General features: G+C 41.0%; 1 protein-coding gene across 6 annotated transcripts in view; it reads left to right on the top strand.

The window, feature by feature from the left end:
* Window positions 1-13,982, top strand: part of ATP11C (ATPase phospholipid transporting 11C) — a 182,638-nt gene that overhangs the window by 92,146 nt on the left and 76,510 nt on the right. For all 6 annotated transcript variants that reach the window (XM_059156476.1, XM_059156477.1, XM_059156479.1 and 3 more), the window contains exons 4-5: window positions 612-692; window positions 2,788-2,895. In XM_059156476.1, coding sequence (XP_059012459.1) covers window positions 612-692; window positions 2,788-2,895 — 189 coding nt within the window. The remainder of the gene's footprint in view (window positions 1-611; window positions 693-2,787; window positions 2,896-13,982) is intronic.

Below are 13,982 nucleotides of genomic sequence, written 5' to 3'. Positions count from 1 at the left end.
AACTTGAGCCTAGAGGCCCTGCTTGGGCTTGCCTCTGTCCCCATCTCCAGCCCCGTCTTCCACCACACTCTCTCCTGCCTCTGGCTTCCTTTATTTCTTTAGACATGCCCCCCCACCCCTCCTACCATAGAGACATTGTCTGTGCTGTCCTCTGTGCCTGCCTGGAAGCCTGGCCTTCGTGCAGTTAACTCTGCTTTACTCTCTAGATTTCAGTGGTTCACTTGGTTGACGGTTTTCCTGTTTTCCTATAAGCTGCCAGCTCTACGAGGGCAGGGACGTTTCTCTCTCTTACTCAAAGCAGCATCTCTAGAGCCTGGCCGATGATAGCACAGGGCCTGAAAGAATGGTACTCGATGAAGAGATGGTAAATGACTGCTTCTGTTTCGTGGAGGGCATTAATCCAAACTGGAATGAAACCTAAGCCTGAATTAGAACTGTTTCTTTACATTAATTGCTCTGTGGATCACTTTTGTTTTAATGAAAGTTAACATTGGCCCTGCTACCAGGATACATCTTGTCTGTATTTCTGCCCGAAATGGTTGCATCATGAGCCCTGTATATGAGCGAATGGCTTATGTTCCTTTTACATTCAATTTAATTTCTTTACCTAGGTCACAGTGGACACACCGACTAGCCCGGTTACCAGTGGACTCCCACTCTTCTTTGTTATAACTGTTACAGCCATCAAGCAGGTAAATTTCTTTTGTACAATTATGCCTGCATTTCAGTCCCATCTGGTTTGAATTTCATTGCCAAAGGTCCTTTTTCATATTTATGTAGAGTGGGCAGCATCCTTGATTCCTATGGAAAACATATTAAAATGACCATAAGGTACTTCTTTAAATTTCCTTTTTTCCCCCCTTAGTATTTGTGTTGTGGGTTTGTAACCCTAAAAGAAAGAAGGTGGAAGGTACAGCTCAGTCAGGAGGTGAGAGGTAAAGTTTTAAAAAATATATTTTATTTATTTATTTGACACAGAGAGGGAGAGAGAGAGAGGGAGAGAGATCATAAGTAGGCAGAGAGGCAGGCAGAGAGAGAGAGAGAGAGAGAGAGGAGGAGGAAGCAGGCTCCATGCTGAGCAGAGAGCCCGATACGGGGCTCGATCCTAGGACTCTGAGACCATGACCTGAGCTGAAGGCAGAAGCTTTAGCCCACTGAGCCACCCAGGTGCCCCGAGAGGTGAATTTTTAATGTATGTAAGTGTTTTTCAGTGTGTTCTGTCTTTCTGAAAAATTCCCAGTGTGGTAAATTTTTGTTGTTGTCACCTAAAGCAGAGAACTCAAGAGTCCAAGTACTTGGTGTTTGTTTTCTTCCATGATGCAGCTGAAGTGGGTGGTGGGCAGAGGAGACTTCTTCTCGCTTTTCGTCAACGCTGACAATTGCCATGGTTTCTGATGCTGATGACTTGGAAGTATTTTGACCCTTTTATATGATAGTACCTTTGAAAAATTCCACATGAAATTGAAAGTGGAAAAGGGAAGCTGGAGGTAAAGGGTGGGTTAGCAACGTTTATCGTGTATTGGAACAGTCCGGAGGACCTGACTGATGGCAGATATACTTTTAGACAGTAACTTACCAAAGAGCTTTAAAAACTATCCTCAAGAACTTCAAAAATGAAGGTCTGTTTAATGGAATTTTGAACAAGGTTACCTTTCCTCTTGGGGTTATCTGGTCTTCTATCTTGCCTACCGGAAACTGCAAGAATATTTTATCAAGTGTTTGGTTGCTAAATAAAGATTTCTGGAATGTTCTTTCCCTTAGGCTGTTAGGATTATTTTCTTTAACATCATAGAATTGCTGGTTCCAAGAATAGCCTGTATGGCTTACAAAAGCTCTTACTGATTCATTTTACTCTCTATACTAGTTCATCTTAGGGCCTCTCGTTCCTCACTGACATCACAGAAAGTGCCATAGGAAGTGATAGCCTAGCATTGTCATAAAGAGGGACAGAACAGGCATGAATATAGCATTGGAGAAAAAAGCAGAAGGCGATCAAGAGATTTTTTTCAAACAGTTCCATTTGAAAAGGTACAGACATTATTCTAAAGGAAAAAAGCAATGTGATGTAAAAAAGGAGAAGAGGTCATGCTCAAACAAATGAACATCCTCTTCACTTAGTTCTTTTGGCTTAAATTTACTTCATACAGAAAACCAGACTAAAATGAGCCATTAGACCTTTCCCTGATTACTTTTAACTCTAAAAAATGAACACCAATTTATGGTTTCCTTTACTACCAGTGGAAAAGTTTAACTGTTGACTTCCAAAACTTGTCGTGGATTCTGTGTCAAAAATAACCCTAACTTGCCTTTTCAATTCTCTGTCCCTGGGGAGGAATTAGATTTCCTCAGCAATGATCACTCCCAACAGTCTACTACAGAAGAATAGATTTAAGTGATTAGAGCTAGAAAATAAAACCCAGGGGAAAAAAATGGTCACATTAAAAGGTAGATAAATTAACATTAACTTGAATTTCAAGAGTAGAATTAGAAGAGTAGATCATAGCCTTTCACATTTGAAGAATATTAAGGTTCTGATGCCCGTGTTTCCATTGATACTTCTCTGGAGAATGGAGAAACCTTTCAGCAGTAAAGCTATTTGCCTAAGGGGTATTTTGAAAGCATATCTTAGTTTTTGCTGTAAAAATGAACAATGTTGTCTCTTTAGCACTGTGAGTTGAGATTAATACTATCAGTCTAAATATCTGCTGGTGATTCATAGAGGGGGCTATAGAAATTTATTAACTGCACTGCATTATGTGAGCTTGACTGTAGTTATTTTTATTCTAGGGATATGAGGATTGGCTAAGACACAGAGCTGACAATGAAGTCAACAAGAGCACTGTTTACATTATTGAAAATGCAAAACGTGTGAGAAAAGAGAGTGAAAAAATCAAGGTATTTTTGTAGTTCGATTTTTTTTTTTTTTTTTAAGATTTTATTTATTTATTTGACAGAGAGAAATGACAAGTAGATGGAGAGGCAGGCAGAGAGAGAGAGAGGGAAGCAGGCTCCCTGCTGAGCAGAGAGCCCGATGCGGGCCTCGATCCCAGGACCCTGAGATCATGACCTGAGCCGAAGGCAGCGGCTTAACCCACTGAGCCACCCAGGTGCCCCAGTTCGATTTTTTAAATTGTGGTAAAACACAGCATTTTAGAATATACAATTGAGTATATTCGTGTTGTTATGCAACCGTCAACACTTTTGAGTTCCAGAACATTTTCATCACTCCAGAAGGTAACCCCCATGGACGTTAAGTCGTCATACCACATCCCTCCCTCCCCCAGGCCCTGGCAACCACTAATCCTCTTTCTGTCTCTATGGATTTACCTATTCTAGATTATTTCATATAAATGGAATCCAACACTGTGTGGCCTTTTGTGTCTGCCTTCTCTCACTTACTGCAATGTTCTCAAGGTCTCTTCTTACTGTAGCATATATTAGTAAATCCTGCTTTTTATGGCTAAATATCCCTTCGTACGGTTACACCACCTTTGCTTTATCCATTCATCAGTTGATGGACATTTGGGGGGTTTTCCACCTGTTGGCTTTTAGGAACATTGCTGATATGAATATTCACGGTCAAGTTTTTGTTTGATCACCTATTTTCAGATCTTTGCAGTATATACTTGGTAGAATCACTACATGATATGGTAGTTCTGTGTTCAACTTTTTCATGAACCACCAAGTTGTTTTCCACAGCAGCTGTGCCATTTTACATTCCACCGGCAATGTAAGAGAATGCCAAGATAGTATCATCTTTTACTACCAGCCAAGTTCTTTTTTATTTATTTTATTTTTTAAAGATTTTATTTATTTGACAGAGATCACAAGGAGGCAGAGAGGGAAGCAGGAGGGGTGGGGGAAGCAGGCTCCCCACGGAGCAGAGAGCCCGGTGCAGGGCTCGATCCCAGAATCCTGGGATCATGACCTGAGCCCAAGGAAGAGGCATTAATCCACTAAGCCACCCAGGTGCCCCCAAGTTCTTTTTGAATCCAAATTAATCATTGTTGATTATTACCTAATAAGATCCCTGTCAATAAGATTTTAGACCTCTCCACATCAAATAATCTTTTTTGTTCCCAACAGATAATATTTTAATTAATAATATACTTTACTTTTTTAGAGCCGTTTTGTGTTCACAGCAAAATTGAGGAAAGTACAGATTTCACATATACCCCCCCTTTCCCATGTATGTACAACTTCCCTCAGTGTTCCATAGTGGTATTTTTGTTGCAATCCATGAACCTACACTGGGACATCATTATTACCCAATGTCCGTAAGTTTTCATTAGGGTTCAGTCTTGTTCCAAATTCAGTGGCGTTACACAAATGTCTAATGACAAGGATTCACTAGTATCAGGTAGAATCGCTTCACTGCTCTAAACATCCTTTATATATGCTTTGTCTCGTCATCCCTTCGTCCTGGCAACCCCAGGTCACCACTAATCTTTTTACTCGATAGTTTTGCTTTTCCGTAATATTATACTGTTAGAATCATGTATGGTATGATAGTATGTAGCCTTTTCAGATTGGCCTTTTTTTTTTTTTTTAGATTCATTCATTCATTCATTCATTTATGGGGGGGGAGAGAGAGAAAATAAGAGAGGAGTGGGTCAGAGGGAGAAGCAGACTCCCCACTGAGGAGGGAGCCCGATGTTGGGCTTGATCGATCATGACCAGAGCCAAAGGCAGTTGCCCAACCAGCTGAGCCACCCAGGCGCCCCAGATTGGCTTCTTCAACTTAACAATACGCATTTAAGTTTATTATGCCATGTCTTTTCATATCTCAATGTCTCATTTCTTGTTGGCACTTAATAATCCATTGTCTAGGTGGAACAGTTTATATATCCGTTCCCTTTTTTTTTTAGATTTTATTTATTTATTTGACAGAGATCAGAAGTCAGCAGAGAGGCAGGCCGAGAGAGAGGAGGAAGCAGGCTCCCCGCTGAGCAGAGAGCCTCATTTGGGGCTCAATCCCAGGACCCTGGGACCATGACCTGAGCCAAAGGCAGAGGCTTTAACCCACTGAGCTACCCAGGCGCCCCCGTTTACTTTTTTTAAAAAATATTTTATTTATTTATTTGACAGAGATGACAAGTAGGCAGAGAGGCAGGCAGAGAGAGAGAGGAGGAAGCAGGCTCCCTGCTGAGCAGAGAGCCCGATGCGGGGCTCGATCCCAGGACCCTGAGATCACGACCCAAGCAGAAGGCAGAGGCTTCAACCCACTGAGCCATGCTGGTGCCCCTCCATTCACTTTCTGAGAGACATCTTGGTTGCTTCCAGGTTGTGGCAATCATGGACAAGGCTGCTATAAACATGTATATGTGAGTTCTTTTTTTTTTTTAAGTATGTTTTTAAAATTTTATTTATTTATTTGACAGAGAGATCACAAATAGGCATAGAGGCAGGCAGAGAGGCGGAAGGAAGCAGGTTCCCTGCCGTGCAGAGAGCCCGATCCCAGGACCCTGAGATCATGACCTGAGCCGAAGGCAGAGGCTTAACCCACTGAGGCACCCAAGTGCCCCATATTCGAGTTCTTGCATGGACATAAGATTTTAATTTATTTGGGTAAATATCAAGGAGTGTGCTTATTAGATTGTTTGGTAAAAGCGTGTTTAATTTTGTAAGAAGCTGCCAAGCTATCTCCAAAGAGGCTTTTCATTTTGCATTCCCATTGGCACCCAATGGGAGTTCCCTGTTCTCCACATCCTGGCCAACATTTGTTGTCAGTGTTTTGGGTTTTGGCAATTCTAATAGGTTTGTAGTGGTATCCCATTTTTGTTTTAATTTGCATTTCCCGAATGACATAACGGTGTTCATCATCTCGTCATATGCGTCCTTGATATCTGAATATCTTCTTTCATGAGGTTGTCTAGTCAAGTCTGTACCCATTGTTGAATCAGAGTGCTCATTTTCTTATTGTTGAGTTTTAAAAGTTTTTCTTTTTTTTTTTTTTAAAGGTTTAGTTTATTTATTTGACAGACAGAGATCACAGGTAGGCAGAGAGAAAGAGGGGGAAGCAGGCTCCCTGCTGAGCAGAGAGCCCGATGCGGGGCTCGATCCAGGACCCTGAGCCTTTAACCACTGAGCCACCCAGGCGCCCCTAAAAGTTTTTCTTAATATTTTAGTTAACAGCCTTTTATCAGATATGTCTTTTATAAATATTTTGTCCCAAAGTATTATTTTTTTAAATTTCAATTTGTTATTGTGATCAAAAAGCATATAACATTAAATTGAGCCTCTTAACCATTTTTTTTTAAAGTATGATCTCCATTTTATTTTTATTTTTTTTTCGGAGAACAGTTTTTCTTCATTGCTTAGCTCCTTAACGTGGGCTTTGGTGGGGGTGGTGAGGTAACACCCACGGGTCTAAATTGGTGAGGGTGTCGGGTCCTTCCGTGCTTCAGGAGAGATTCTGGAATAGCCTGCTGGGAACAGCACAGCTTGGGCAGTAACGTAGTCTCACAGACAGCTTGGAACAGACATAGGTCTAGCAGACCTACTTGCTTTGGGAATGCCCCTGATGGCGGTGTTCTGTATTGTGGTCCGAATAACAAACTTCCCAATGGCCTTGACTTCGGCCCACAGCTACGCAGTTGGTACCCTGAATAGGCCGCACATGGCTACGGCCCTTTGTGACACAACCATTTTTCCTTCTTTTCTTGGTCATCTTGAAAGTAAGCCCCCAAGAGAACCCATCTTAACCATCTTAACCATTTTTTTGTTTTATTTTTTTGTAAGGATTTAGTTATTTGTGGGGGAGTTAGGGAGGAGCAGAGGGGGAGAATCTTAAAGGAGACTCCCTGCTGAGCATGGAGCCCAACAGCACAGGGCTCCATCCCGGCAGGCATGAGATCATGACCTGAGCTACAAGTCAGAGGTTTAACCGACTGAGCCACCTAGGCGCCCCTAAGATTTTATTGTTTTAAGAAATCTCTGCACCCATTGTGGGACTCGAACTCACAACCCCAAGATCAGGTGTCACATGCTCCACCAACTAAGCCAGCCAGGCATCCCCCTCATCTTAACTAACCATTTTTAGTGTATAGTCCAGTAGTGTTAATAAGTATATTCACATTGTACAACAAATCTCTGGAATCTTTTCATTGTGTAACACTAAAACTTTATACCCATTAAACATGAGCTCCCCCTGTCCCCCAGCCCTTGGTAAACACCTTTCTATTTCCTATTTCTATGACCGACTACTTTTGAGAAATACTTCCTACGAATGGAATCATACAGCATTTATCCTTTTGTGCCTGGCTTATTTCACTTAGCATAATGTCTTCAGGGTTCATCCATGTTGTAGCATGTGACAGGAAGTCCCCTCTTAAGACTACATTATATTCCGTTTTGTGCGTACACTCCCTTTTCTTTATCAGTTCATCTGTTGATGGACATTTGGATTGCTTCCACCTCTTCAGAATGTAAATGATGCTGTGACAAACAAAGGTGTACAAATAACTCTTTGAGATCCTGCTTTAAATTACATTAGATATATACCCAGAAATAAAATTTCTTAATCATACGGTAATTCTGTTTTTGATTTTTCAAGAATCCTGCATACTCTTTTCCAAAATGGATATGTCATTTTATCTTTGCACTTAGAGTGTACAAGGGTTTCAACTTCTCCACCGCTTCTCTAGGGCTTGTTAGTTTCTGTTCTTTTGATGGTGGCCGTCCTAATGGGTTTAAAGTATCTCATCGTGGCTTTGACTTGGATTTCTGAAATGATTAGAGATGTGGAACATCTTTTCATGTGCTTTTTGGCCATTTGTGTATCATACTTGGAGAAATGTCTATTTGGATCCTTTACCCATTTTTTAATTTGTTGTTGAGTTGTAGAGTTCTCTTGTATATTCTGGACATTAACTCCTTATCAGATATATGATTGGCAAGTATTTTCTCCCATTCCTTAGGTTACCTTTTCATTCTGTTGATTATTTCCTTTGATGCAAAATTTTAAGTTTGATATATTCCCATTTCTTTCTCTTTTTCTTTCTTTCTTTTTTTTTTTTTTTAAGTAAGCTGCACACCCGGTGTGGAGCCCAACACAGGGCCTGAGCTTACAACTCTGAAGTCAAGACCTGAACCAACATCGAGAGTTGGATGGACAGTTCACTGACTGAGCCACACAGGCACCCAGATATATTCCCGTTTCTAATGTTGATTTTTTTTTTCCTGTACTTTGGTATATGTCCAGGAAATTTTTATTGACTCCAACATCCTGAAGCTTTTCCCTGATGTTCTTCCAGGAGTCTAAAAAGTTTAGGTCTTTTTATTTTTCTACAATTCTGTTTATATATTTGAGAGAGAGATAGCATGAGCAGAAGGAGAGGGAGAAGCAGCCTCCCTTGCTAAGCAGGGAGCCCAGCATGGGCTCGATCCCAGGACCCCAAGATCATGACCTGAGCCAAAAGCACACATTTAACCAACTAAGCAACTCACTTGCCCTTTATAATTAGGTCTTTAATTCATTTTGAGTAATTTTTGTATGTGACGTAAGATAAGAGTCAAACCTCATTATTTGCATGTGGCTATCCAACTTTCCCAACACCATTTGTTGAAGAGACTATCATTTCCCTATTGCATAGCCTTGACACCCTTGTTGAAAATCATTTGGTGGGGCACCTGGATGGCTCAGTGGGTTAAAGCCTCTGCCTTAGGCTCAGGTCGTGATCCCGGGGTCCTGGGATCGAGCCTCACATTGGGCTCTCTGTTCAGCAGGGAGCCTGCTCCCCCACCCCGCCTGCCTCTCTGTCTACTTGTGATCTCTGTCTGTCAAATAAATAAGTAAAATCTTTAAAAAAGAAAGAAAGAAAGAAAGAAAACATCATTTGGCCATACATGCAAGGTTTATTTATGGGCTGTCTCTTCATTGGTCTATATATTCATCTTTATGCAAGTACCATACCATCCTAATTACTGTTGCTTAGTAGTATGTTTTGAAATCTGGGACTGGGAAGACTCCCCAAGTTTGTTATTTTCAAGATCATTTTGGCTGTTTGGAGTCCTTGAGATTCCATATAAATTATAAGAATTTTTTTCTATGTCTGCAAAAAATGTCATTTACATATTGGTAGGAATTCCATTGAGTTTGCAGATTGCTGGAATGGTATAGGCATTTAAGCAGTCTGAAGTCTTGCAGCTCATGAACATGAAATGGCTTTCCTTTTATTTTTATTATCTTTGCTTTCTTTTAGCAATGCTTTGTAGCTTTCAATGTGCAAGTCTTTAACTTCTTTGGTTAAGTTTATTCCTTTTTTTTTTTTTTAAAGATTTTATTTATCCATTTGACAGAGAGGCAGGCAGAGAGAGAGAGAGGGAAGCAGGCTCCCTCCGAGCAGAGAGCCGGATGCGGGACTCGATCCCAGGACCCTGAGATCATGACCCAAGCCGAAGGCATCGGCTTAACCCACTGAGCCACCCAGGCGCCCCTGGTTAAGTTTATTCCTAAGTATTTTTTCTTTTCTGATGCTATTGTAAAAAGAGTTTCCCTTTTTAATTTCCTTTTTGGATTGATCCTTGTTAGGATATAAAACCAACACTCAAACCAACACTCAAAATCAGTTGCATTTCTATATAAAATGCAATAAAAATTCAGTCTCCTCATTTCTGTATAAAATTCAACTGATTTTGAGTGTTGGTTTTATATCCTGCAGCTCTGTGTAATTCATATATTAATTCTAACAGGTTTTTGTGTGTGCGGAATCTAGAGTTTTTTATGTATAATATTATGTCATCTGCAAACCAGAATAATTTTAGTGCTTGTCCAACTTGTGTGCCTTTTTTTTGGTTTGGTGTAATTGCTCTGGCTAGAACATCAGTATAATATTGAATAGCCATGCTGGGAGTGGATGTCCTTGCATTGTTCCTGATACTAGAGGAAAAGCTTTCACTCTTTCCTCACTGAGTCTGATATTAGCTGTGGGCTTTTCATATATGGCTTTTATTATGTTGAGGTCATTTTTTTTCCCCCTCTCTTTGTAGTTCATTGTTTTTATCATGAAAGAGTATTGAATTATGCCAAATGCTTTTTCTGCTTTGATTGAGATGATTATCTAGCTTTTGTCTGTTGTTATGTGTTGCATTACACCGATTGATTTTTGTGTATATCCTTTCATTCCCAAGGATATATCCCATTTGGTCATGGTGGGTGATCATTGTTAATGGGCTGTTGGATTTGGTTGGGTAGTATTTGTTCAGGACTTTTTTCATCCGTATTCATTGAAGACACTGGTCTGTAGTCTTTCTTTTACACTGTCTTTTCCTGGTAAAATGGTATCAGTAATTCAGGCCTTAATAGAACAAGTTTGGGAGTGCTCCTTCCTCTTGGAGTCTTCAGAAGAGCTTGAGAAGAATTGGTGTTATTCTTTAAATGTCTGGCATAATTCTCCTATGAGGTCATTTAGCCCTGGGTTTTCTTTTTGGGGAAGTTTTCAACTCCCGCTTCAATCTCACTAGCTTTGGGTCTGTTCAGATTTTTTATATCTTCGTGATTCAATGTTGGCAGGCTGTATGTTTCTAGGTATTTATCCATTTTTTCGAAGTTATCCTACTTGTTGGCATACAGTTCTTTATAGGAGTCTCTTATAATCCTTTTTATTTCTATGGCATCAGATGTAATGTCTTTTTTTAGCTATTTGAGGCTGTCATTTTTTTCTTAGTCTAAGGGCGTGTTGATTTTATTGATCTTCTAAGATATTATTATTTTTAAAGATTTTATTTATTTATTTGACAGACAGAGATCACAAGTAGGCAGAGAGGCAGGCAGAGAGAGAGGAGGAAGCAGGCTCCCTGCTGAGCAAAGAGCCCGATGTGGGGCTCTATCCCAGGACCCTGAGATCATGACCTAAGTCGAAGGCAGTGGCTTAACCCACTGAGCCACCCAGGCGCCCCCAAGATATTATTTTTAAAAGACTATTTCTGCGTGAATATGGATTAAAATGTGTAAGGTAACAGAAATCAGATTCTCCAAAATAGGAAGAAGATGGGTAGAACAGAAAGAGAAGAGGGCAGGTGAAAATACCATTCCAGAATGATTTCAGGGTTGTGATAGGGATTCATTAAAAATGATACTTTCCTCCCTGTACTTTTATCAAGTATTAATCAGTGCTGAATTATTTCCTAAACACTGGGAATTGTTGGACATAAGTTCTCCATCTTACAGCAATAGGTATATTGTCTTGCATCTTCTTTTAGTAATAATGGGGAAAAAGCTACAGACTGGGAGAGTTACCTGAGATTGATAGAGAATGTCTTTCTATCACCCTTTTTTCTTTTCTGCATTTTCTGCATCCCATAGGGGAAGAGCCTCAGCTAGAGTGGTTAGGATCTGAAATTGCCAAACCCGTCTTAGAAATTCAGCTCGGTTGTTCAGCATAAGAACCAAATGCAGCCTAAGTGATCTATAGCATTAAATCTGTACCTCCCAGGGCACTAAGTAAAACTGTGAAACAAGTAAATGTTTCCCAAATCTGTCCCTTTCTCTTGTTTCCTCTCTCTGATTTAGCTGTCACCCCCACACATAGAAAGACACCCCCCCATCTTCCACCTTTTGTTCATCAGGCTTCTTTACCTTTGAGGCTGATCTCAACCAGGTACAATCTTAATTAAATCAGTTGATGCTATTGTGTGAAATGCTGTTTGATTCGGCCCATTCTGGAATATTTGTGGGTGGCAAGAAATGCCTATAAACTAAAAGTATCTAAATGTTTGATTGCTTGCCTGGGGAAGTGGGTAGACTATTGTTGAATAAGAGAGTAACTTGGTGTGTACCCTCAGTACAGTGGAAATTTTTTGAAGGGTTTCAAAGCCAGGGAGCGACTTGCCGGAGAGGATAAGAACCTATATTAGGATGACAGTAGTAGAGCTGACAATAAAAATAGTAGTTAACATTTATATATAACATAAATATGCCAGGCATTGCCTTTCCCATTATATTAACTTATCTATTTTTTTTTTTAAAGATTTTATTTATTTATTTATTTGACAGAGATCACAAGCAGGCAGAGAGGCAGGAGGGTTGGGGATGGCAAGCAGGCTCCTCGCTGAGCAGAGAGCCCGATGCGGGGCTCGATCCCAGGACCCTGAGATCATGACCCAAGCGGAAGGCAGAGGGGGTAAAACTGAGGCACAGGAAAATTAAGAAACTTGTCCATGACGAGTAAGTGGAGGACCTGGGATTTGAAACAAGTTTGGATCATGAGTTGCGCCCAGAACCACAACTTTGTCTCACCTGTCTTAGGATTAAGCCAAATGGATATATTCAGGATATGTTTTGGAGGTATACTCATCAGGGCTCGATGTGTTGTACTGGGAGCAGGGAGGGAGAGAAAGAGGAAAAAAGATAAAGATAGCCTTCTTGGTTTTGGCCTGAGCAACTGAGTGAATTAAAGAGAGCTATGAAACAAAATGCTGGTAATTAAGAGGGAGAAGGCTGGGAGAAAAACAGGTTTGGTGATAGATGCAGGAGTGAAAGGGGCAATCAGAAATTCCATGTTAGCCGCGTTCATTTGGAGATACCTGTTAGACCTGCGGATGGAATTGTCAAGCCTGGAGCTTCGAGATGGTTGAACTGGCGATGGAAATTGGATTTCATCAACATGTAGATGGCACATGGAGCCATGGGACTGAATCGAATTCTAGAACATAGAAAAGAGAGCTGACAAAGAGGACTTGAGGAATTCAAGGTAAAAGCGTTGCTCTTTGTAAGGAAGAGAGTATACGTTTTGGTGTTGGCAACACTGGAAGAGTTTCTTCAGGTTTTCTGATTATTGCCTTTTTTGTATCCAGTCTGCTGGTAAGTCCATGGAAGGACGTCTTTTTTTCTTTTCTAACTTTCCCTTTTGCCTTTTCTTATAGTTTTCATCTCTGCCCAAATTCTTTTTTTTTTAATTTTTATTTACTTATTTGACAGAAATCACAAGTAGGCAGAGAGGCAGGCAGAGAGAGGAGGAAGCAGGCTCCCTGCCAAGCAAAGAGCCTGATGCGGGGCTCGATCCCAGCACCCTGGGATCATGACCTGAGCCGAAGGCAGAGGCCTTAACCCGCCGAGCCAGCCAGGCGCCCCTCTGCCCAAATTCTTCATGTGCACATGTATGGTGTCTGCCTTTTCCACAAAATACTTTAATATCTTAATCATAGTTATTTTTATTTTTACATGCCTGTTTCATAATCCAAAATCTCAAAACATTTCCGGGACGGGTCCTGTGCTGACTCCTTTATATCTTGATGTTAGGTCATTTTGGTCTTGTGGTTTTTTTATTTTAATTGAATTTTGGACATTGTATGCAAAACAATGCTAGAGACCAAGGTAAACAGTATTTCTGGTCTGCAACGGGCACACATCTCCTGTCAGCCCATGAATGTGTAGGTTCAGTCAGGCTAATGGGGAGTCGAGCTGGCTTCGGTGTTTGTTGTGGCCATAGCGGCTTTCAGTGCCCCACTGGAAATTCCAGTTCTGGGAGTGCTTGGTGTAGGGCGGGGGTGGGGGGGGGCAGAGGGCCTTGCTCAGTATTCCTGTTCCTCGCCCCCAGGAGGAGAGGTAGATTGCTGTTTCTTATTATTATTCTTATTGCAAGTCTCCTGGGAGGAACAGAGTAATTTCTTTCTTTTTTTTTTTTTTAAAGATTTTATTTATTGGGGCACCTGGGTGGCTCAGTGGGTTAAGCCTCTGCCTTCGGCTCAGGTCATGATCTCAGGGTCCTGGGATTGAGTCCCGTATTGGACTCTCTGCTCAGCGGGAAGCCTGCTTCCTCCTCTCTCTCTCTGCCTGCCTCTCTGCCTACTTGTGATCTCTGTCTGTCAAATAAATAAATAAAAATCTTTTTTAAAAAGGATTTTTATTTATTTATTTAATAGAGACACAGTGAGAGAGGGAACACAGGCAGGGGGAGTGGGGGAGAGAGAGAAGCAGGCTTCGAACTGAGTCCGATGTGAGGCTTGATCCCAGGACCCTGACATCATGACCTGAGCTGAAG

Source organism: Mustela lutreola, chromosome X (genome assembly GCF_030435805.1).
Source record: "Mustela lutreola isolate mMusLut2 chromosome X, mMusLut2.pri, whole genome shotgun sequence".
Lineage (NCBI taxonomy): Eukaryota > Metazoa > Chordata > Mammalia > Carnivora > Mustelidae > Mustela > Mustela lutreola.
Note: the sequence above shows the minus strand (reverse complement) of the source record. Positions and strands in the feature narration are given on the sequence as shown.